This window comes from Oncorhynchus keta, chromosome 14, assembly GCF_023373465.1.
Source record: "Oncorhynchus keta strain PuntledgeMale-10-30-2019 chromosome 14, Oket_V2, whole genome shotgun sequence".
Lineage (NCBI taxonomy): Eukaryota > Metazoa > Chordata > Actinopteri > Salmoniformes > Salmonidae > Oncorhynchus > Oncorhynchus keta.
In genome coordinates, this window is record NC_068434.1 from 37,878,306 (window position 1) to 37,904,918 (window position 26,613).

At 44.2% G+C, this 26,613-nt stretch overlaps 1 protein-coding gene across 8 annotated transcripts in view; it reads left to right on the forward strand.

The window, feature by feature from the left end:
• Positions 1–26,613, forward strand: part of LOC118394081 (autism susceptibility gene 2 protein-like) — a 419,650-nt gene that overhangs the window by 268,240 nt on the left and 124,797 nt on the right. For all 8 annotated transcript variants that reach the window (XM_052461709.1, XM_052461708.1, XM_052461714.1 and 5 more), the window contains one exon: positions 613–642. In XM_052461709.1, coding sequence (XP_052317669.1) covers positions 613–642 — 30 coding nt within the window. The remainder of the gene's footprint in view (positions 1–612; positions 643–26,613) is intronic.

Here is a 26,613-nt window from a genome sequence, read left to right on the forward strand (position 1 = left end):
CTGGAGGAGCATTTATTCACTATTAACACCTAATGAACGTGAGAAATGGAAGTAGAGATTAAATGAGAGATCAGCTTTTGTGCCTTATAAAGGGATGCTCGCCATGCAGGAGACAAGTGGTTATATACATTGTGGACATAATTGCACATTTGCATTTCAAAAGTTTTCGCCCTTTTTTAGAACCAAATGTGAAATACATTCATGTTAACATACTAATGGAGAATGTTGGTTATAGGATACGATGGTCTGAAGATGTGTGGAAAGCACAATTCATATTCTAATCAAAAGAGTGAAGGACACTTTTTTGTTGATTGCAAAATGGACACTCGACAACTCGTGCAGTCTATACTGATATTTGTTTCCCACTTTTTGCAAACTATGGTATTTGCACAGAAAACTCAAGAATAGCGTTATTGTATTATATTGTGTACTCCTTTAGAACCCTGAAAACTCTCTCAAACGCGACACTTTCTCTCCCTTCATTTGTGTTGAAAGCTGTCACTGAACAAGAAGTCTCCCATAAAAATAACATCTGCACTGATTATGAGGTTGTTGGTGGTGGGGGAATAAAATGAATAATTCCTTATGTTTTCCCTTCCTCTTCCCTTGCAGTGTGACAGCGAGAGTGACGTTGATGACAAGGTACGGCTTTTTTCTGTTTATCTTTCCCCACCACATCACCTGTACTTGAGGAGTTGTGAACAACAAATGTTGAGTTCCTGACTGAAGAAGAAAAGTGAGAGGAGATGAGGAGGAGCTATAATGGAGCGACAACGCTGCTAGTCCCACTACTGTTGAGCATTTGCGTCCCACAGATAAGTAACACAAAAGAAAGAAACTAACAAGGAAAACACACAGGCAACTGCTAAAATAAAGGAAATCGCAACTTAGTGTCTTTAGAGGGCGGTGGGCCAGTTTAGATTCAGTCAAAATCAAATGTTATTTGCGACGTGCTTTGTAAATAACAGTTGTGGACTAACAGTGAAATGCTTACTTACGGGCCCTTCCCAACAACGCAGAGAGAAAGACAATAGATAAGTAAAACACGTAATAATGAAAGTAATAATTAAAACAAAATGAATTATGATAACATGGCAATATACAAGGAGCACCAATTCAATGGGCAGGGTTGCCAGATAATCGAGGTAGATATGTACATTAGGGCTGACCCCATGTAGTCAACTGGTCGATTGATTGGTCGATAGCTGTTGGTCGACCGAGATTTCTTTAGTCAAGCATATAGCAACAACATTTTGTTTTAATCAAGGTGCAACACGACGCCTGTCTGATTCGCGCCTGGAGACTAATCCATTGTGTAGGCCGTGGGAATGGGACAGGCCATCACTCTTAAGACACGTGCCACAGAAATTGTATATGGTTCTATTACATGCCTTAATTGTCTAAGAATTGTGAGGAGAGAGGAAACCCCAACTTATTTAGGTCTATAATCAACAGCCTGACTGTTAAATGTGCCTGACTTTATACATCATCCACATACAGCACCAGTCAAACGTTTGGACACACCTACTCATTCCCTGCTTTTTCTTTCTTTGACTATTTTCTACATTGCAGAAAAGTAGTGAAGACATCAAACTATGAAATAACACATATGGAATCATCTAGTAACCCCAAAAAATATGGATTTTAGATTCTTCAAAGTAGCCACCTTTTGCCCTGATGACAGCTTTGTACACTCTTCGCATTCTCTCAACCAGCTTCATGAAGTAGTCATCTAAAATGCAAAAAATAAATTGATATGTCGACCAGTATTTTTGTTGAGGTCAGGGACACCCCTAGTGTACATACAGTATAACGAGACATAAAGTGGCAGATAGTAAACAGTAGCAGCAGCATATGTGATGAGTCAAAAAAGTTGGTGCAAAAAGGGTTCAATGCAGATAGCATAAATGCAGGTAGTTAGCTATTTGGTGAACTATTTACAGTGCCTTCATACCCCTTGACTTTTTCCACATTTTGTTTTGTTACAGCCTGAAGATTTGTCAATGGCCTACACACAATACCCTATAATGTCAATGTTCAATTATGTTTTTCGAAACATTTACTAATTAATACAAAAGGAAAGCTGAAATGTCTTGAGTCAATAAGTATTCAACCCCTTTGTTAAATTATGGACAGTATGTGGATAGAATATTTAGAATATGTAGGATAGAAAACTATAGTGTCACGCCCTGACCTTTTGGGGGGCACACGGGGAGTGTGGCTGAGTCAGGTTGGAGACCTAAGCCAACTCCCCGTGCTTACCGTGGCGAGCATGTGACTGGTCAGGCCCCGTGCTATGGGGTGATGCACACTGTGTCGAGGCTGAGCATTCACAGGCCGGTGTGCTCGGTGCCAGCGTCCCGCATTTGCTGGGTGGAAGCGGGCATCCAGCCAGAACGGTTGGTGCCAGCTCTGCGCTCGAGACCGCCAGTGCACCTCCACGGCCCAGTTCATCCGGTGCCTCCTCTACGCACCAGGCCTCCTATCGGTCTTCCAAGCCTGGTGGGCCCTGTGGCAGCCCCACGCACCAGGCTGTCTCTGCGTCTCCTCCCTCCAAAGTCGCCCTCCAGTCCGGAGCCCCCAGTGTCGCCCTCCAGTCCGGAGCCCCCAGTGTCGCCCTCCAGTCCGGAGCCCCCAGTGTCTCCCTCCAGTCCGGAGCCCCCAGTGTCGCCCTCCAGTCCGGAGCCTCCAGTGTCGCCCTCCAATCCGGAGCCTCCAGTGTCGCCCTCCAGTCCGGAGCCTCCATGTCGCCCTCCAGTCCGGAGGCTCCAGTGTCGCCCTCCAATCCGGAGCCTCCAGTGTCGCCCTCCAATCCGGAGCCTCCATGTCGCCCTCCAGTCCGGAGGCTCCAGTGTCGCCCTCCAGTCCGGAGCCTCCAGTGTCGCCCTTCAATCCGGAGCCTCCATGTCGCCCTCCAATCCGGAGCCTCCATGTTGCCCTCCAATCCGGAGCCTCCAGTGTCGCCCTCCAGTCCGGAGCCTCCAGTGTCGCCCTCCAATCCGGAGCCTCCATGTCGCCCTCCAATCCGGAGCCTCCATGTTGCCCTCCAATCCGGAGCCTCCATGTCACCCTCCAGTCCGGAGCCTACAGTGTCGCCCTCCAGGGTCCCCGCTCTAGAGGCGGGGCTTGGCCCTAAGTGGGCCAAGCCAGAGGTGGAGTGGAGTCTACGTCCTGCACCAGAGCCGCCACCACAGATAGATGCCCACCCAGACCCTCCCCTATAGGTTTAGGTTTTGTGGCCGGAGTCCGCACCTTTTGGAGGGGTACTGTCACGCCCTGACCTTGGAGATCTTTTTATGTCTCTATTTTGGTTTGGTCAGGGCGTGAGTTGGGGTGGGCATTCTATGTTTTGTGTTTCTATGATTTTCTATTTCTATGTTTTGGCCGGGTATGGTTCTCAATCAGGGACAGCTGTCTATCGTTGTCTCTGATTGGGAACCATACTTAGGTACCCTTTTTCCCACCTGTGTTTGTTGGAGGTTAACTTTGTTTGATGGCACATAGCATGAAGCTTCATGGTTTGTTTTGTATTATTTATTGTCTTATCGGCGTCATTTCGAATAAAAGAAAATGTACGCTGACCACACTGCACCTTGGTCCAGTTCCCTCAACAGCCGTGACATATATATGTATATATCCTTCAACACCCGTGACATAATATATATATATATATATATATATATATCATCTCATCAATATGAAATGTACGCTCACCATGCTGCACCTTGGTCCAGTTCCTTCAACAGCAACAGCCGTGACATATATACCAGGTGCAGCGTGGTGAGGGTACATTTTCTTTTCTTATATATTTTCTTATATATATATATATATATATATATATATATATATATACAGCAAAAGTTGAATAGGATGGCATTGACAGGAATACACAATATACATATGAAATGAGTAAAACAGTATGTACAAAAGCTGAAGAACATACGCACATCCAGGTACTTTCTGAAGGTGCTGGAGTTGTAGGCAAACTCATGGAAAACAGAAAGGAAAACGCTGTACACTGCTGCTCATGCTCCTATGTGATTTTTTTTTATAGGACAACATTCTGACCCTTAGGTCTTCATCAGTCATCCATACATAAAACAGTATGTAAACATTATTAAATCGACCAGCGTTCCAATAGAGTGTACAATAGAGATTCTGTTATCTGTGGATCTGTTAGGGCGGTATGCAAATTGAAGTGGATCCAGGGTGTCTGGGAGGATGGTGTTGATGCGAGCCATGACCAGCATTTCATGGCTACAGATGTGAGTACTACAGGGTGATAGTAATTTAGACAGTTTACCTTGGTGTTCTTGGGCACAGAGACTATGATGGTCTGCTTGAAACATGTAGGTATTACAGACTGGGTCAGGGAGAGATTGAAAATGTCAGTGAAGACACTTGCCAGATGGTTAGTGCATGCTCTTGAGTACGCATCCTGGTAATCCGTCTGGCCCTGCGGCCTTGTGAATGTTACCCTGTCTTACTCACATCCGGAACAGCTGGTGCTCTCACACATGGTTCGGTGTTATAGAAGGAATTTATCTCGTTTGGTAGGCTCGGGTCACTGGGAAGCTCACGTTTGGGTTTCTCTTTGTAATCCGTGATAGATTGCAAGCTCTGCCATATCCTACGAGCGTCAGAGCCGGTGTAGTAGGATTCGATTTTAGTCCTGTATTGATGGTTCGTCGAAGGGTGTAGCAGGATTTCTTATAAGCATCCGGGTTAGTGTCCCGCTCTTTGAAAGTGGCAGCTCTATCCTTTAGCTCAGTGCGGATGTTGCCTGTAATCCATGGCTTCGGGTTGGAATATGCATGTACGGTCACTGTGGGGACGACGTCATCGATGCACTTTTTAATGAAGCTGAAACATGAGATGATGGCGGTGGATGAATGGCACTACAATGGGCCTCAGGATCTTGTCACGGTATCTCTGTGATTTCAAATTGCCATCGATAAAATGGGATTGTGTTTGTTGTCCGTACCTTATGCATGCCCATACCATAACCCCACCACCACCATGGGGCACTCTGTTCACAACGTTGACCTCAGACAACCCGATCGCCCACACGACGTCATACATACTGTCTGCCATCCGCCCGGTACAGTTGAAACCGGGATTCACCAGTAAAGAGCACACTTCTCCAGAGGGCCCGTATGTATATATTGAACATGAGCATTTGCCCTCTGAAGTTGTTTGCAATGCCGAACTGCAGTCAGGTCAAGACACTGGTGAGAGCAACGAGCACACAGATTAGCTTCCCTTCTGATAGTTCTTTGGTTGTGCAAACCCACAGTTTGATCAGTTGTCTGGGTGGCTGGTCTCAGACGATCCCACGGGTGAAGATGCCATATGTGGAAGTCCTGGGCTGGCATGGTTACACATGTTCTGCGGTTGCGAGGCCATTTGGACTGGCAAATTCTCTATAACAACGTTGGAGGCAGCTATTGATAGAGAAATTAGCATTCAATTCACTGGCAACAGCTCTGGGGGACATTCCTGCAGTCAGCATGCCAATTGCACACTCCCTCAGAACATCTGTGGCATTGTGTTGTGACACAAAACTGCACATTTTAGAGTGCCCTTTTATTGTCCCAAGCACAAGGTGCAACTGTGTCATGATCATGCTGTTTAATCAGCTTCTTGATATGCCACACCTGTCAGGTGGATGGGTTATCATGGCAAAGGAGAAACGCTCTCTAACAGGGATGTAAACAAATTTGTGCACAGCATTTAAGATACATTTCTGTGCGTATGGAACATTTCTGGGATATTTTATTTCAGCTCATGAAACATGGGACCAACACTTTACATGTTGAGTTATATGTTTATTCAGTGTAGTTTACAGCTATCATAAAGTATTTCAACTCTGGTGAGCAGAATCTCGAGACTTCTGAATTTTAGAGATCGCACACCAGCTGTTTTTAACAAAGAGATACACACCACCCCCCTTGAGCTTACCTGACACTGCCGTTCTGTCCTGCCGATTGTATATTATCCATGTCCTTGATCATCCACGTTTCCGAGAAACATAGGATATCACAGCTCACATCAGCCTCTATATCGTCGTCTCTTTCTCTTCCGAGTGTCAGGGATTAGTGCCTGGCCAGGGGTGAGCAGTATGTCCTGTGCCACCGACTCGTTGAAGTTGAAATCTTCATCCAAATCGAGGTGAGTGATCGCTGTTCTGATGTCCAGAAGATCTTTTCAGTCGTAGGAAATGATGGCGGACACATTATGTACTAAAAGAGTTAAGATCAGGGCAAAAATACACACAAAATGGCGGAATTGGTCAGGACCTCGGAAAATGGACGCCATACACTGTACACTCCGGCGCCATTCTGGCAAAGATTCTACAAGTGTCTGGAACTCTTGTTGGAGGGATGCGACACACATTTGGTGTTTTGTTGATGGCGGTGGAAAACACTGTCTCTGTTGCCGCTCCAGAATCTCCCACAAGTGTTCAATTGGGTTGAGATCTGGTGACTGAGACGGTAATGGCATAGAGTTAACATTGTTTTCATGCTCAAAAAATCATTCCGTTACCACTCGTGCCCTTTGGATGGGATCATTGTCATTTTATGGGGGCATAGCCATGGTAGACAAAATAAAGGCCTGCCTGGCATTTTTTATACACATGATGGGATGTTAATTGCTTAATTAACTCAGGTACCACAACTGTGTGGAAGCACCTGCTTCCAACACCCTTTGTATCCCTCATTTACTCAAATGTTCCCATTATTAGTTTTTCACAACGCAGATAATAACACTGCTTTTATAGGTGTAAGAGAAATGTTGCATCTTTCAATTTGCAACCCCTTTAACCTCAATGATAACCCCAAGACTGTGTACAACATGTATCACATTTTATATACAGAACAACAATGTGACGCAAATCTAGATAATAAATGTCATTGATCACTCTATTATGTAGATTTGAGTTATCATATTCCAATTAATTTCATGCAGAAAATACACTACTGATGTCCCTAATATCCATTGCAGCATGTACAGTATCACAGTCTTTATGTTGTTAAATGGCAGATTTGCCAAGTTGCCATCACTTATTAATCTTCTCTCAGTCTGTTTGACAGCTGTTGGCCAGCGTCTATACAGAGTATTTGTAATAATATCAATTTCACAACTGTACACTTGTTTACTTGGGTGGCTGGCTTGGTTCATCTATGGTTTCCTCCACCACCACCTGCAGCCATTCCACCATGAACCACCAATGGGAGCCTCACACATCTTAATTCCCCCGCAGTTTAGCAATTACTCCCTAGTAAATGAATGAGATAGCATGCCTAATCTCCTGTAAGCTTATCTCCCAGTTCTGTGGAAATGTCTGCGGCTCCGCTCGCCCTATAAATAATACATTGATAGCAGCATAATTTGCATGAACTGTAGCTTTGGCAAGTCAATAGGCTTTTATCTCTTCATTGAACCAAAAAGTGAGTGAATGAGTGAGTGTGGGAAGGGGAGCCTCTCTCTCACCCATCAGTTTGACATGACAGGAAGGGAGTTTTCAGGGCCTGTCAGTTTCCATACAGCTCCCTGGCATCACTATGGGTGAGGAGGGGGAGGGGAGAGGAAGGAACTACTCTACAGACAGAAGCCCCCACCTCTGTATCCTCGGATCAACCCTCCCTCTCTGTTTGCTGTTCTGTGTCTATCCATAACCCTACCCCCTACACCTGCCACATGGTAGGTTCATTGCTAATTTGAAATAGGAATGCCATATGTGTCATGTCAGGCGGTTGTTTTAACTATGTACGTGTTGTTCACAACATGTGGAAGCAATTACTGAGTTGCTGGAAATTCAAAGAGTGTGTTTTATCTCTTTCTCCAGAAAGGCTAATCTATCAGAACCTTTTTTTTTTAAACATTTTTTATCTATTCAGTGAACGCATAGGGAATGGGGTGGGGCTGGTCCATGTGAGTGCAGTAGTCTCTGGACTTGACTGGCGGTAGTTAACTCCTACCAGGCAGTCATGGGGCCTCTCGGAAAAATGTGCCACTGTCCATAGAAACCAGACAGAGCTGACGTACATCACAGTGGAGCCGTTGTGAATTCCTAAAGTTCTCCTCTCTGAAAGAGCACCATGTCTTCCATGTTCATTACACGAGCTAAAAAAGAATGTCTGTGTCTGGGTTAAGGACCGTAGTAAACGGACCTCTTCTCGATCGAGGAAATGGAGAGGACTATTAACTTCATCAAGATGACAGAGTGGCATCCATAGAAAATTGAATGATGAGGGTCAGAGAGAGATGGGAAAAAAATCAATCTTGACAAGCCATCAGTGGAGTCAAATCACCAGTGTAAAATTGGTTTTCATGAAGGTAGGACAAACACTGTCATTTGTAATTGGCCACGCTTACAATAACTCTGTCTGTTTAATTTCTAGCATGTTAACTGCAACAGGTGCTGCCAACAATGGCTGCTTTCTTTCACTTCAAATCAGCAGCCACCTGAACACCCACATTGTCATGATTTAACAGATTACATCAATTAGAATTTTGCTTGCAGGTGTGCCCGTTTGATGCAATCAGTTACAGTTATTTGAATTATACTGTCTGGTAGCCAGGCTGGTGTATGGTATTGCAGGCCAGCCTGGGTAGATACGAGCACGTCGTAAAACCATTATATTCAAACACACAACAGATAAGACTGCAGATGTAATTCCAATGTATTCCCGTGTTGTTGTTTTTTGAGATTGCTCGGTAACCTCTGAGTCCTATGTTGTCTGAGTCCTAGGATGTTTATGTAGATTCACCTGCATGGCTGTGCCTGCCCCAGATATAGGTCTACAGGCCTACTCAGATTGTTTTCTCATCGCTCGTATTTCCTCCATGGAGCCTAGCCCTCTGTTTAAAGAAATGTGCAATTTTCCTCCATTATCCCAACATAATGTTTGACAATGAACAGTATTCAAAGTCAGAAATAGTATCCTTGACCCTGAATAACCCACCAAATAACCCCCTGCTGTGGCCTGAAGCGTAGCTCAGATGATTACGATGATTTCTCTTTTATGGAGAGCATAATGAAGTCTCTGTGTTGTTTCAACTATTAAAACGTGTGTGTGTGTGGGTGTGTGTGCGGGCGGGCGTGCATGTGTGTTTGTAGCCTGGCTAAATTTAATGTTCATGAAGAGGGCTAACCGCGTGCTTGAAGAATTGCCTCCACAACAGAAGGACCTGTGTGTAAACAAACCCTGTTGTACTGTCACAGGCGTTTTAGTGGAATATGAAGGGCCCATTAGATTGTATCAGGGTCAAATGAGTTCAACTCATCCTATTCCGGGCGGTCGGCTCTCTGTGACTCTATTGATAACATATTATTTATGTCTGTCGAGTGGTTCATACAAAGCATGGGTTACCCATTAGCCTGCTTTACACTAAAATCTGTTCCTCAATGGCACTGTTTGTCTAAGGTTGATGTTTGATCAAACAGGACGTCTCCAACTTAGCCACTCAATTTATTTTTAACAATATTTAATGTAATTGTGAATCAGATTTTATGTGTTAATTTACTTTATTACGTTTATTTTTGCAGGGAAAGTGGACATTAACCCCCTATAGTCGATTGACGCACCGGTTCTAAGACTCATCTAAACGTAACTGGTACCGGTTCTAAAAAATATATGGAAGTATGAAGGCCGTTGTGTGCCTAACCAAAAAAGGGATTAAATATGTGACTGACCGGCTCAATTCGGTCTAAAATATTGTTTGTTACATAAGATAAAAATAGAGACTCCGAGCTAGAAAATGGTATATCATCCACTGCAGTTGAGGAACAATGGGAAAGTAATTCTGCTTTAAAAGTTGATGAACTTGTAACCCTACTTTTAAGAAACTGGCACTTGTTTTTGTTTTTGTACACCTACTGGAGAGCTCTTCTTTGTCTACACCCATTCATTCACACCCTCTTAAGCCTTAGCCCCACCCATCTCCTAAAAGGATTCACATGTGAGGCCATGTGCTAAACAGAGGGAGTAAGGTAGTGTAGTAAACAACCAAAGATTTCCAGACTAAAAGTGGTGAAAGTAGTAGCAAAAATACACTATCTAGTCCTTGGCCAATATCCTAATCCAATTTTGGTGCAGGTCATGTTTTTCTTCGCATAAATGTTTCTAGTAAACATTTACATTTACATTACATTTAAGTCATTTAGCAGACGCTCTTATCCAGAGCGACTTACAAATTGGTGCATTCACCTTATGGCATCCAGTAGAATAGTCACTTTACAATAGTGCATCTAAATCTTAAAGGGGGTGGGGGTGAGAAGGATTACTTATCCTATCCTAGGTATTCCTTAAAGAGGTGGGGTTTCAGGTGTCTCCGGAAGGTGGTGATTGACTCCGCTGTCCTGGCGTCGTGAGGGAGTTTGTTCCACCATTGGGGGGCCAGAGCAGCGAACAGTTTTGACTGGGCTGAGCGGGAACTGTACTTCCTCAGTGGTAGGGAGGCGAGCAGGCCAGAGGTGGATGACCGCAGTGCCCTTGTTTGGGTGTAGGGCCTGATCAGAGCCTGGAGGTACTGAGGTGCCGTTCCCCTCACAGCTCCGTAGGCAAGCACCATGGTCTTGTAGCGGATGCGAGCTTCAACTGGAAGCCAGTGGAGAGAGCGGAGGAGCGGGGTGACGTGAGAGAACTTGGGAAGGTTGAACACCAGACGGGCTGCGGCGTTCTGGATGAGTTGTAGGGGTTTAATGGCACAGGCAGGGAGCCCAGCCAACAGCGAGTTGCAGTAGTCCAGACGGGAGATGACAAGTGCCTGGGTTAGGACCTGCGCCGCTTCCTGTGTGAGGCAGAGTCGTACTCTGCGGATGTTGTAGAGCATGAACCTACAGGAACGGGCCACCGCCTTGATGTTAGTTGAGAACGACAGGGTGTTGTCCAGGATCACGCCAAGGTTCTTAGCGCTCTGGGAGGAGGACACAATGGAGTTGTCAACCGTGATGGCGAGATCATGGAACGGGCAGTCCTTCCCGGGAGGAAGAGCAGCTCCGTCTTGCCGAGGTTCAGCTTGAGGTGGTGATCCGTCATCCACACTGATATGTCTGCCAGACATGCAGAGATGCGATTCGCCACCTGGTCATCAGAAGGGGGAAAGGAGAAGATTAATTGTGTGTCGTCTGCATAGCAATGATAGGAGAGACCATGTGAGGTTATGACAGAGCCAAGTGACTTGGTGTATAGCGAGAATAGGAGAGGGCCTAGAACAGAGCCCTGGGGACACCAGTGGTGAGAGCGCGTGGTGAGGAGACAGATTCTCGCCACGCCACCTGGTAGGAGCGACCTGTCAGGTAGGACGCAATCCAAGCGTGGGCCGCGCCGGAGATGCCCAACTCGGAGAGGGTGGAGAGGAGGATCTGATGGTTCACAGTATCGAAGGCAGCCGATAGGTCTAGAAGGATGAGAGCAGAGGAGAGAGAGTTAGCTTTAGCGGTGCGGAGCGCCTCCGTGATACAGAGAAGAGCAGTCTCAGTTGAATGACTAGTCTTGAAACCTGACTGATTTGGATCAAGAAGGTCATTCAGAGAGAGATAGCGGGAGAGCTGGCCAAGGACGGCACGTTCAAGAGTTTTGGAGAGAAAAGAAAGAAGGGATACTGGTCTGTAGTTGTTGACATCGGAGGGATTGAGTGTAGGTTTTTCAGAAGGGGTGCAACTCTCGCTCTCTTGAGGACGGAAGGGACGTAGCCAGCGGTCAGGGATGAGTTGATGAGCGAGGTGAGGTAAGGGAGAAGGTCTCCGGAAATGGTCTGGAGAAGAGAGGAGGGGATAGGGTCAAGCGGGCAGGTTGACACACACTATATCAAATAAAAGTTTATTTGTCACATGCACTGGATACAGAAAGTGTAAACGGTATAGTATAATGGTTACTTGCATATTTGCATATTAGTAATATCAAAAATAGTGTCCAGATATATATTGTATAATTATTTGAGAATTATTAGATGATTCTTACTCAGACACACCTGTTCAAATTGATGGGTCGTGTGAAAGAAACCATCCCCCAACCACATCTAGCTAAGTGGTTGAGTCACTATTGTTTAGACATGTACACATGCTCATGAAATACAATAGATGACAATAATCAACCCCAGACACACCTGGTTAACTTGATGGGTCATATAATCATCTGGCAAAGTGGAGTCTTTTGTTTAGACATGTAGTTAGATAGCTAAACAATTAACCTAATGTTGCTTTCAAGACAACTGGGAACTTGGAAAAATCAAAGTCAAATCATGACACCAGTGATCATCAGGTCGGAATGTCGGGTCTCTAGAAAGAGGCCCGAATTCCGAGTTGGATGAACGGTCAAAACTATTTTTCCCAGTCGGAGTTCGCAGTTTTTCTTGAACGCACTGAAATCTGAAGTCGAAGATTTCCGAGTTCCCAGTTGTTTTGAATGCAGCAATAATCTCAACCCATACTACTAGCAATACAAACTGATTGTCACAGCTAGCCACCATGCATGAATCTGCAGGTAGCTAAAGCTAACCAACTAGTTTCAATGTTAGCTAGCCAGATAACATTAGGCTATAACTAGCAATGCAAATGGCTTTCTGAGATACGAATAATATTAATACAAAGATCATACACATGTTAGCTGGCGAGCCAGCCAGCTAACGTTTGCTAGCTAGCTAACAGTACACTTTAACTTGCGATGAAAGTGACTTAATGACAACATTTTTTACTTATAATATCTGAAAATGTAGCTAGCTAGACTTATCCGTATAGATGGATGAACGCTTCTCCCTCTCTGTCACGAATGGCATGGTTGCCCTTAGTTTGACGATGTAATCCGGAAACAGGTGTTTTATACAACAGCCTTCTGTGTTCTCTTTTCAACTCCCTTCGCATATTTGCAATCAAATGCCAGAATTTTCTCCATTTCCTTAGCTATCATATTCTGCTTCAACCAGGCATTCCACTGATTTTAAAACTCGGTCAACTTCTTTTCTGTGACAACAACACTGTTGTTTTCCACATCACTGTCATCAGAAGACTTATCAGAAGCTACATTTTGCAGTTCTTCATGATATCTTTCTAAAAAGCAGCTACTTTGCAGCTCATGCTATAGACAGAAGCATGCTACATGGCAGACCAATTCATTATTCATTATCAAGAGTGTGCAAAGCTTTCATCAAGGCAAAGGGTGGCTACTTAGAAGAATCGCAAATATAAAATACATTTTGATTTGTTTAACACATTTATGGTTACTACATGATTCCATATGTGTTATTTCATAGTTTTTATGTCTTCACTATTATTCTACAATGTAGAAAATAGTAGAAATAAATAAAAACCCTAAACTGAGTAGGTGTGTCCAAACCTTTGACTGGTACTGTATGTGTAAAAAAATATATATAAAAAAAACCTGAGCTTTCTTATATCCCCTAGATATAATTAACACTTAACTTTGTTTCTTATTATTTATTTTTTGACTTTCTTTTTGCCATATATAAATGTGTTATTCATTGCATTTCTTTGGGCTGTAGTAGTAAAGGCCAAATTCAATATTTTAGACTTGTAAGAATTCATCAACATTTAAAGTAAAAGTGCTGGTTCTAGCCAGCCGGCTAAATTTCGATCATAGTCCCTGGGCAGGTATTTTTTTAAGGCTTGGTTATAGTGAAACGTGAATTATCGTCATCATTTCGACAGTTTGTTGCAAAAGCAATATATTTTGGTCTATTTTAATAGTAATAGCAGTTCAACACTACGTCATCTCAAACTCTCCCTTCTAGATGTTCTGGGTGGTACCACCTCAGGGCTTACTATAAAAGTAGGTGACAGCATGCCTTATTTGGCAATGATCTTGGTAAGATGCTTCCTTGACCTAGGCTTACTGATGTTACACAAAATTCAAAGGGCATTAAGGCACATTTCTGCATATGACCAAATTAAATGTTTTTGCTTTCCGTTTCATATACATCTATGTGCTTTTACGTAGAAAAACATGTAGGCTATGAGGATACTATGTTTATTTGTAGCTACAGGCAAGTCAGTCAGAACAAATGATTATTTACAATGAAGTCCAAACCCTAACCTGGACGACGCTGGGCCAATTGTGCGCCGTCCAATGGGACTTCCAATCACAGCCTGTACTGATGCCTCTAGCACTGAAATGCAGTGCCTTAGACTGCTGCGCCACTCGGGAGGCATCATCATTAAAAAAAAAAATGACAATGGTGGTCATCTCAAATCGTTTTATTTTTTCCCAACCACTATTACTGCTTGGTCTGCTAATACAGTTAGTTTATAGTTCAATGGCTGTGAGTTCTAATCCCACATGGGGCAGATATCTTTTTGTAATTCTTTATTTACAATATTCATCCTGTGCCCATACACTTGTAATTCTGAAAAGTGAAAGCATACCTGTGGGATTGCCCTGGTAGTAGTTGTAGGTTTTTACAGTGCCTTCAGAAAGTATTCAGATCCCATTACTTTTTCCACATTTTTTTAGGTTACAGCCTTATTGTAAAATTAATTAAATAGTCCCCCCCCCCCATCAATCTACACACAATACCCCATAATGACAAAGCAAAAACTGTTTTATATAATTATAAATAAATAAAAATATTTACATAAGTAAGACCCTTTACTCAGTCCTTTGTTGAAGCACAATTGGCAGCGATTACAGTCGTCTTGGGTATGACCCTACAAGCTTGGCCCACCTGTATTTGGGGAGTGTCTCGCATTCTTTTCTGCAGTTCCTCTCAAGCTCTGTCAGGTTGGATGGGGAGCGTCGCTGCACAGCTATTTTCAGGTCTTTCCAGAGATGTTCGGCTAAGCTGGGCTCTGGTTTAGCCACTTAAGGACATTCAGAGACTTGTCCCGAAGCCACTCCTGGTTTGGATTGGCTGTGTACTTAAGGTTTTTGTCCTGTTGGAAGGTGAACCTTCGCCCTAGTCTGATTTCCTGTGAGCTCTTGAGCAGGTTTTCATCAAGGATCTCTCTGCACTTTGCTCCATTCATCTTTGCCTCGATCCTGACTAGTCTCCCAGTCCCTGCTGAAATACATCCCCACAGCATGATTCTGCCACCACCATACTTCACCGTAGTGATGGTGCCAGGTTTCTTCCAGACGTGACACTTGGCATTCAGGCCAAAGAGTTGAATCTTGTTTCTCATGGTCTGAGAGTCTTTAGGTGCCTTTTGGCAACTCCAAGCGAGCGGTCATGTGCCTTTTACTGAGGAGGGGCTTCTGTCTGGCCACTCTACCATAAAGACCTGATTAGTGGAGTGCTGCAGAGATGGTTGTTATTCTGGAAGGTTCTACAATCTCCACAGAGTTACTCTAGAGCTCTTTCAGAGTGACCATCGGATTTTTGGTCATCTCCCTGACCAAGGCCCTTCCCCCCCAATTGCTTAGTTTGGCCGGGCATCCAGCTCAAGGAAGAGTCTTGGTGGTTACAAATTCCTTCCATTTAAGAATGATGGAGGCCACGGTGGTCTTGGGGACCTTCAATGCTTCAGAAATGTTTTGGTACCTTTCCCCAAATCTGTGCATCGACACAATCCTGTCTTGGCGCTCTACTGACAATTCCTTAAACCTCATTACTTGGTTTTTGCTCTGACATGCACTGTCAACTGTGGGACCTTATATAGACTGGTGTGTCCCTTTCCAAATCATGTCCAATCAATTGAATTTACCACAGGTGGACTCCAATCAAGTTGTAGAAATATCTCAAGGATGATCAATGGAAACAGGATGCACCTGAGCTCAATTTCAACTCTCATAGCAAAGGCACTGAATACTTATGTAAAAATGTCTAATTGTCAGTATGGGGTATTGTGTGTAGATTACTGAGGGTTTTTGTTTTATTAATCCATTTTAGAATAAGACTGTAATGTAACAAAATGTGGAAAAGGGAACTGAGTTTATTTGGCCATTGGGGAAAAAGCAACTGTAATACTTCAATGCAGATTGGATTGAATTGAGCCCTTAGTCTTCATTTTCAAGGTGATGATTGCACTTTCCTTTCCAACACAACACCGCAACAAATAAAACATATTTGGCGCACCATGGGTGATTGAAATTTGCACCGCAAGTGTCAATAGATGTCATATACTCGGCGCCTTACCACTGTTAGCTAACTGTTTAGCGCCATATTTGCTTGTGATGCGCATCATTTTATTATCTGAGCATGGCAGTGGACTTCTGGTAAGAATGCTTTAGTGAGAAAGTGTTGAGATCAGGTACAACCACGTTTACCCACCTTCAAAATGAATATTTATGAGCAATTCCCCCCGATCCACAACCTGAATGCATTTTTTTCCTTTATATGAAGGGGTTGGGCAAAGGCTGAAATTGGGGTTGAGAAATACAGACAGACAGACAATAAGCGCATGAAGACAGACAATAAGCACATGAAGAGCAACATATTGTCCAACACTTAGCACGCAGACAGACAGAGCAATAACACCAAAAGAAACCCAACAAAATGTTATACCACCATAGTCTACAGGTTTTGTTTGGTGGAATCCGTCATGCAGATAGGGAATGTTATTCCCACTGTTTCAGTAGGACCACATGGCCTCGGTTAGCTGTGACTATTACCTTCATTGACCTCTGTTCCCCCAAGTAGTTCAAACAAGATCAATTATTATTCCATGCATCTATTTAGAAATATCAGCGAGCCAAAGTTGGCAACTTTTCTCATGTCTGTGTTCATGTTACTTGAAGTGAAGAGGGTCATTTTCTTTCATTTAAGAGGAAGAGAAAAAAGGCGGGATTTATCCTTCTCTCTCTGTTTTCAAAGACTGCCCTGAAGTGTCGTCCTGACTCTATTATGCTGAGTTCGCCTGTCTGCGCCGCTGCTCATCCAGTTTCCTCTGTGTTCTTTAGCTTTAGCAAATAACATCATGGCTCCCTGTCTCTCCTCTCCATGTCAGGAATACTAGCATTAGCCTCTAATATGCTACTCCAGTGCTCTTCTCTTTACCAGTCTTAGCTAACACAGTGGCTGGCCTGCCCTGTCATGGCTCTGCAGCGATGGCGTAATGCTCATTCGCCCAGTGTCGACACCCAGGTCGTCTAATTCCATTTGCTTCTATTTTCCAGGCAGGCAGGCAGTCATTCAGCAGTAACTGTATCTGTCTGAGTCTCCCACTGCCTCTCTCCTCTCTCCCAGGGGACCATTACCACATCCCTGCTACAGCTCTTTAATGGTTTCAATACTCGCTTGACAGGACGGCACAACGCTGACTTGATTGACACATTAATTCCTCGCTCCCTTATCTCCCGGTATAGGGAGTGAATGGTGTATCACAGAGACGAGTGTTTCTGAGAGCTTATCAGTAATGGCTCGTCAGGTAGTGTCCTCCTAGGTGATGTATCTGGGTAGTGTGTCTTAAGGTAGCATGCACCTACATACGGAGCGCTGTGTCTATGGAAACACAGAACACACCCACTCTACCCCTCCCCCTTCTTCTTCCTCTCTCTTTCTTCCTATCTCTTTCAGTTGTATTATCTCTTCCCCTCTCGCAGAGGATTTTGTCATATTGTCGTCCATCTCACTCTCTCTCTCTCTCTCTCTCTCTCTCTCTCTCTCTCTCTCTCTCTCTCTCTCTCTCTCTCTCTCTCTCCTCTATCTGTCTGTGTGTGGCTTTCTTCCCTCTCTCGCTCTCTCGCCCATGTCAGAGAAAAGGAAAAAGGAATGGCAATGACTGTGCCTCTGGCCCCTTATATCACCCAGCCCACCCCCCACATCCCTCTTCCATTCCCCCAACCCCTGTGAAGCCCAGGTTCTTTCCCAGACTCCTCATATTCAATAACAAACAGCCCACCCACCAGGTCGCTGACAGCCCTAATAGTTTTTCATGGGGGAAAAAATTGACCGACTTAATGTTTCGACACAAGTGATCATCCGTCCTCATCTCCTTAATGAAATTAGATTAAGTGCACCTGGGAAAGAGCTGATGAAGCAGAATGCCTTGCCACCTCCTTTAATTTAAAACCAATTTGCCAGCAATATTCCCCCCAGCTCGGGATTCTTCTAAGCAGATTCAAAATGGAGGACGAATGAGATCAGACCAGAGCTGACTAGTTTAATTCCGGTCCCCACAGGCAGCACCAAATTATAACTGACACCGGCAACAGAGGCTTTAATATGGAGATGTCATTTTTCTCCTCTCCTCCCCACCTTTGTCTCTTTCTCTTTTCTCTCTCTTTCTTTCTCTCTCTCTATCTCGCTCTCTCTGTCTGTCTTTCTCTCTATCTCGCTCTCTCTGTCTGTCTTTCTCTCTCTCTCTCTCTTTCTTCCTCTATGTGATGAACCGTGGCTGCCTCTGGAAAAGGCTGTGTTTTCATCAGCTGGTGTCATGATGTTATAGCTGTAGCAATTACAGTGGTCTGGAAACACTCTTCTGTTTCATTTATATTGGGCTGTTTGCAATGTTCTCTCTTCTCTAGTTTATCCGGTTTAAGTCTGTGTTTTTTTCCCTGGTTGTCAAAAGATACATCTGTTGTACATTTAGTGCATCACAACTATGTGGTGATTTTAGAGTTACAGTTCATTCTTCTTCTTTCTGACTGAATCGAAATCTGAGTCGTGGTCTGCTAAGTGGCACATTTTAAATCTGAATTTGATCATTTTAAGAAAAACTATTATGCCTAGTACTTAGGTGTACCTGCGTAGACCTTTCTGGAACGATTTGGCTAATTGTCTTGACATTTACTGTATGAACATTTTCAGACAGGGAATCATTTGAGGGGTGGGGGTGGGTGGCGGGCAAATTAAGCATATAATTAAAACCCTGTGGTGTCTTGACAAGGTGGGTGACGCGGAGGATGTCTTCTGTCCCCTGTAGGGCCAGGCAAACCAATGACACAGCCAACTGATAGCAGCAAACGCCTGCATGTCACTATCAATGCATGTCACAGTAAGAGTGACAGTAACAGCAATGATGCCACTACCAAAGTTTTTGCATTCATTCCTGAATACACTACTCTGGATTGCTTTCTAAAGGTTACTTTGCCATGAACGTAATTCATGTAAACAGAAACCTGTGACTGATAAAGCAATTATCTTTGCATGGCTACGTGGGAAAGTGTCAAATCTAGAAGTTAAGTTTATCTCTCTGTTTAGCTCTGTCCTCTTTGTTCTTGTGGCGTTTGCTTTGGCAGGGGGGTGTTAAAACAGGTATTCAGGCCTTTGTTCTTTGGAAATCATAACACGCACTCTTTCCAATTTCCCAACCATAGAGTAGGCCCTACCTCTAACCTTTTCAGAACACCGTGTCCGTTCTCTGCTGCAGTAGAGAGACAGCTTATGATCATAGTCATTGTGGAAATGATTCTTGCCTGGATGAACTTCAAGTTTCGCTGCGTACTTGTCCTCTTGTCCTACACCCTCACCTGCTCCACTTTTGAAGAGGTTCTTCAAATACCAATTTCCCATCTCAGAACCAATGCCCTGTACTGTAATAGTCTGAAGAATTTTCTACAAGGGCCAAGTGGGATTGTCGATTTTACAATTTTCCACAAGAGATCATCTCTCTTTGATCTCCTAGTGATACAGCTGGTTCACCTCTAACATCAAACAGAATAGCTGTGGAGGTTTTATTTAATAAAAAATAAAAAATAAATAAAACTATATATATATATATATTGTTTTGTAATTTGTTGAAAGATTAAAACGCTTAAAACTCAGGTAACCTCACACACACACACACACACACACACACACACACACACACACACACACACACACACACACACACACACACACACACACACACACACACACACACACACACACACACACACACACACACACACACACACACTCGGTAGTAGCTAAACTGAGTTCCATTGTCCAGTCCAAGTATCATGGCAGCCCGTCCATTGTTTTCACAAAGGCCCGCGTTTGAATAACAAGCCAAGTACTATAAACATTTTTCCACATCAGTAATAAAATAAACATTTAGTCCATATTGGTTGCAGATGTCCTCTCAGTAGAGAAAAAAATATGTATGAGTGTGTCAGATTTGAGTGTTTCTGATCTTGCATAAACATAATGCCTAAGTGTCTTTTTATTCAATAAACATCGGTGGACCCTAATTACTTCCACATTTCTTCTGGCTGGAAGTGGAAGGCAGACCTTGTGTTGTACGGAGCTTGGAGCTCTGTGTGTGAGTCCCAAATGGCACCCTATTCCCTACATACTGCACTACTTTTGACCAAAGCCCAATGCACTATATAGGGAATAGGGTACCTTTTGGGATGCTGCCTGTGACTGAGCCCTGTCCCAGCCGTTGGCTTGTCCAGAGAAACTTCCCTAATGCAACAGGACCTATTTTTACTTTCCTGCAAATGGCATACGCAATCAGGGACAAATATAGAATTCCCCATTGTTCCTAGTAATCTGTGCCATCGTGGATAATGTTTCCCTGAAGAAACTGACCTTTTCTTTTTGGCCTGGAACACATCAATATATGGAACCCAGACCAACCTGACCCGTGGTGCTCAGAAAGGAGTGTTGAGAGAGCATGAAATCCCTTAACAGACAAAGAGGCCAGTCAGCCAAACAGCACGTTGAGCCTTACAGTTTTACAATTTATAGGGAAATAAACACATATTCATAGAGCACAGGCATAGACCATCATTATTTTTCGAAGCTCTATATTTTGTCTGTTTACTCACTGGTTTCCCTTACAGGACATGGCCAATTATGTTGGGCTTGTTGACATTAATGGACTCAGTGAACCTCAACAGGGTCCTGTAAGGGGGATCTGACTAACCGGACCCCACATAATGATTATGACGGACAATAAACCAGGAGAAGAGGAGAGCACGCTGTCCAGTCTCTCTCTCTCTCTCTCTCTCTCTCTCTCTCTCTCTCTCTCTCTCTCTCTCTCTCTCTCTCTCTCTCTCTCTCTCTCTCTCTCGCTCTACCTCTCTCTCAGTGAGAAAGGAAAACCTCTCGTCTGTCTTCACTCCACCAACCACTTGAACATCTCTGACTAAATCTAAACACCCAGATGCCTGTGGAGGGTAGTGAACGCCAAAACCTCAAGCCTGCTCTCCCCCTTAAGTCGCTTTGGCCTTAGAGGGGAACTTTCCGTGTGTGTGTGTGTGTGTGTGTGTGTGTGTGTGTGTGTGTGTGTGTGTGTGTGTGTGTGTGTGTGTGTGTGTGTGTGTGTGTGTGTGTGTGTGTGTGTGTGTGTGTGTGTGTGTGTGTGTGTGTGTGTGTGTGTGTGTGTGATGTGGGGAGCTGGCGGGCAGAGAGGGAGTAGAGTAGAGATCTGGAAGAGCAGCGCTGAGATCAGGACCAGAACACACAGAGCCAGCTGCCTTCAATTGAAGTAGAAACCCAGCGACTCAGTCCCTCATGCGCAAAACCAGCTGCCTTTGATCTGCGGCAGCCAGGGGAAAAGGTGCATGGCTTGAAAGATTACAGGAAAAAATAATTATTGTATCAAAGAGACCTACATAAAACTTTATAGGGGATTTAGAGGCAAAGGGGGGGAGAGGGAAGCAGGTACTAACGATGCCTGCCACTCATGTTCATTTGCCAGCTCTTTCCCTCTTTCAGGGGCCTTCTTTAATGATGTGGTGCACCTGGCCTCTCCCTTAACTTTTATGCGAGAACATTTTTCTCCCCACTCCATGCTACTTTACTTGGACTTTTATCACTCCAACAAGTTGTCACCCACGATGGATTCATTGGTGTAATCTATCCTGATTTGCATGTCCGTTTCTGGCTTTGACAAACAGCACAGTGCTATGCTAGCGAACCCTTACAATTGGGTGTCTGAGTGAGTTTCGGAGTCAGAGCCCGCCATAACGGAGGACTAGCCTAGCTGGCATTAAAACAGCCACCCTGCCGTCACCACAGACACAGCCTATACAGGCCTCGATTTAAATACATTTGACTTCATTAGCACTAAACCTGCTCCGGCCCAGGGACCCATGATGCTGCCGGAGGGAGAGGGTTGAGTGGCGGCGTGGCAAAGGACCAACCCGGCAGAGACAGCAAGGGAGGCACTGAGAAGATCTAACACATAGCTCTGACAGCCTGAATAGGCCCCATGCTCTGACGGCGGCGGGACGGGTGCCAAAAAAGGGGCGACGTGCGTCACTGGCTTTAGGGGGGCTCAATCAACACCTGGTCAGAATATTAACGCCAATGCGCTTCTGCCACATCAACAGGCCACACACACACTCCCTCGTGGTTGCTGGGCTGCATACCAGTAATGCGTGGGCACATGGTGAATGCCTCAGCGTGGGGTGATCCAGAAGAGATGCACCACCAGGTTGACTTGACCTGTTCCCATCCCCCCCTCTCCAAGTGGCGTCAACAGTTATCATGTTATTGTGTTACAGTCTATGTAAAGCTCATCAGACAATTCCTAAATAGTCATTTAGAAGCAGTGAGTAATTTTATGACTATGTTAGTGTGTCAGCTTTCCCAACTAACGGTTGGAAATCAAATTCAGAATAGATCATTCTCCAGTGATTTGAAATATGATTTGTATAACCAATAATACTGCGGTTGTATATTGATTTTTTTTTTTTTTAAAGCTGCCCGAACGAGATGTCGATGGAGGCAGATATCATGTCACCCATGTTGAGAAGCCTGTCGTGTTGTTAGTCCCCGACTGACTTGTATAGGAAAGCTTTTATGCTCCATAAATATTCAACCAACCTCACAACACGCAGCATTGTTTGATGCTCCGCTCCGTTGGAGATCTGCAGCAGAAACCGGATCAATAATTCAAATCAAAGGCTGGGTTGAAATCCGCTAGATAGGCGAGCGAGCCGTGTGTCATTATTTGATAACTCTATTTTGCTCCAAAGAGCACCTCTTATAGAGTAAATAATAATAAATAAAAAAACGCCTGCAGACACTCACGCCGAGCTAGAGCCGCATACAAATGAAAACCCAGCAAGCAGTAGGGTAGTAGCTATTTTGGAATGACAGTGTTATGAATACTCATTGTGGATGGGAGAAAATATGGTTATACCAAGGCCGTTCGTTCAAGCCAGAGAATAACACATAAATTACTACTGTTGAGCTGGAAATGAATGTGGGGCCAGAGCCATAGTCTTGGAGAGAGAGCAGCCACAGATCACAAAGCTTTTAAGACAAAAGACTCATCTACCCACTGAAAATACACTATTACTGTGGAGAGAGAAGGGAGGAGGGGAGGGAGGACGGAAGGGCAGGCTTCAGAGTTGACCCGGCCTCTGGTGGGAGAGTGTGCATGCTGATAAATAAATAACTGTGAAAATAAATAAATAATTAAGGCGGTAACCCCAGATAGGACTCTGGTAGCCCGAGGGTGGTAAGTTTTCTGTCTGCTGTCGACGAGAGAGCACTTTGATCAGAGGAGTGTCTGAAGATTCGTTCCACATCTGAACAGAGAAAACGAGCTGTAAACTGCCAAAAAGTATTTTAATGACAGTTGGATTATAAAATGAAAGAGGGCTCCAGATGGCAAGCAGTACAGCGGCTGTTGGTGGGGTTTTTAACTGCTTTTTTATTGCTAAAATATGGGTGAAAAATTGCGTGGGGCTTATTAGGTATCCCACTGTGATGTTGCTCAGCTGGCCAAGCTGTTCTCAGTGGCCTCCGTCCAAACATGCCTCCATACATTTTTAGCAGTACCTTTAAATCTGTAAGATCCCTCCTTGTTAAGTTCACCCCAGCTACCCCAACCCCCCTCACCATATTTATTTTTAAAGAAGGACTTCTCTCAGTTGAGCTTTTTTTTAAAAGGCTGGATGAAAGCCTCCGGAGTAGCTTTACAAAGGGGAAGGGGGGGTTGGCTGTGCGGCAGGGGGGTTCCTTTCTCGCTTTCCTTTCCATGCTCATTACGATGAGCCAAGAACCAGTGTTTAGCCCCTTAACGACTTAATTCCTGCGTGATTTCATGAGGCTTTTTGCTCTTTCTGACGCAGAATGAGCCCAGCTGATTATTAATCAGATATGCGGTGCTGTGTATCCATGCGGCTGACAGGGTCAGGGACAGAAATAGTAGTCTGGGCATAGAGGGTGAAGCAGTGACTGGGCAAAGAGAGCCAAGGCCACAGATTCAAGATGGAGGAGCAGTTACTGACTTGCCACTGAGATCCAAAATGGCGAAGCAGTGACTAGAATTGTATAGAGTTTTCTGTGTTAATGCGGTGAGGTTGAAGAGAAGTTAAGCTCAAGAGAGGAGATTGAATTGATTTATGTTATGCCATCAGTATACAGTATTATATAGAGTACTATAATGCTGTAGACATAAGTTATTGCTCAATGGTCAATTCAAACCTACCATCACATCTAAGCCAATATGCAAATCAACTTGATTGGAGGTACACAACACAATGCCTGCCTCTCGCCATTCAGCTGTTACCGAGAACCACATACCAGATTTTTTTACAGGGTCATTAGCATTTGAATTTCAGACCATTTTTTTGGCCCCATCTAGCTCAAATTCTAGACCATAGATTAAAATGAGACTATAGCGTCCATACGTGACCATTGGACTTTTGTCGGACTAAATACGTTTGTAAGTGCAACAGTTTTTAATAAATGTATAATTTATCGCTCCCACATGCCCAATATGAACCAACGAATTGCTATCTTATGGATACCATTTTTATAGTAGTAGTTTCGCGAGCCAATGCTAACTAGCGTTACCCATAGACTTCCAGTCATTGCGCTATCTACTAGCAGGCCAGTAACCAAACGGTCGCTGGTTTGAATCCCCAAGCCGACTAGGTGAAAAATATGTCGATGTGCCCTTGAGTTAGTCACGTGCTCCCATAAAACGCTCTTGATTAGAGCGTCTGCTAAATGACTAAAATGTAAATTAGCTAGCTAGCTTGAGCCAAAAAACAACTGACAACACTTAGCTAGCTGGCTACTTCAAACAGCTAACGTTATCTAGCTCACGTCCTAATGCCATTTAGTTAGCTAGCTAACTAGCCAACGATACCAAAACAGGGGTGTGGACATTCGTTCACCGCAAATAAATGTTGAATACAGCACCAGTCAAAAGTTTGGACACACCTACTAATTCAAGGGTTTTTATTTATTTTTCACTCTTTTCTACATTGTAGATAGTGAAGAAATCAAAACTATGAAATAACACATATGGAATCATTTAGTAGCCAAAAAAGTGTGAAACAAATCAAAATATATTTTATATTTGAGATTCTTCAAAGTAGCCACCCTTTGCCTTGATGACAGCTTTGCACACTCTACCAAGGTCTAGTACAGGATGAATAGAATGGACAACAGAGACGGAATGCAAAATAAAATTGTTTTTAATATATTGGGGAATGATCCTCGGAGCCAGATTATGTGATGGCAGGTAGCCCTGTGCGGGGCCCTATGTGGGGCTGCTGGCATCGAAACCCCCCTCCCCCACCCCAAATAAGAATTTGTTCTTAACTGACTTGCCTAGTTAAAAAAAAAAAAAAATTTAAATGAGTTCCAACCATTGACGGGTCTTATAAGGTTATTATAGCTGGTGGTGGTGCTGAGGTGGAGGGTTGTCGGTAAGATGGCGTAGCAATGAAGACGTGTTTTTGTATTTTTCATATTTTTTGTATATATATTTCAATTTTATTTTCAATCTCTTTTTGATTTTTAATTCGATTATACCTTCCGGTAACCTGCCTCACCCATTGTGACACGGAATCGCTATTATTTTTAATTTTAGAACACATTCAAGAACCTCCAGAAGCTAACCAGCTAATTAGCTACAAGCTATTTAGTCATAGTTAGCCACTGCTAGCGGCTTTTACCTTCTGCACAGATACCAGCCCTGTTTTTAGCCTGGATAATACTTGCCAGTCTACCAGTATCGGACTGTCTCTCCACAACAACGCAAGATTCCTGCCGTAATCCCTGGACCACTACTTCTGATCTTCACAGCTAGCTCACTGCTAGCTTGCATTCACTGTGGCACCGAAGCTATCCCTGAGGCCCACCTCCCAGGCCTACTCAGCTGTTCACCCAAACCCCACTCATACACGGCTAGAGCCCAATACTCCACCGGATCCTTGCTGTAAACTCTGGACCTTGGCACCGGATCACTGCTCCTACCGATTGGCTATAGTGGCTAACGCCACTGCCACGAAGCTAGCACCAGTTAGCCGTGTTAGCCGTGAGCCAGGTGCATCTCCCGGCTAGCAACTAAATTCTACAATACCTCTTTCGCCATCTGGCTTGGATTCTCTGTCGACACGGCACCCCGCCGCACCAACACGACTGGTCTGTTCCATCTACTGCTGCCCCCTGGACACTATGATCACTTGGCTACATAGCTGATGCCTGCTGGACTGTCCATTAATCACGGTACTCACGGTACCGCAAACTCAGGCTCTGTGTGTAGTTAATCCGACCCTCTCTACCTAGTCATCGCCATTTTACCTGCTGTTGTTGTGTTAGCTGATTAGCTGTTGTTGTTTTAGTTTACAATGGAGCCCCTAGTTCCACTCTTCATACCTCTGATACCTCCTTTGTCCCACCTCCCACACATGCGGTGATCCTCACCCATTACAACCAGCATGTCCAGAGATACAACCCCTCTTATCATCACCCAGTGCCTGGGCTTACCTCCGCTGTACCCGGACCCCACCATATCCCTGTCTGCGCATT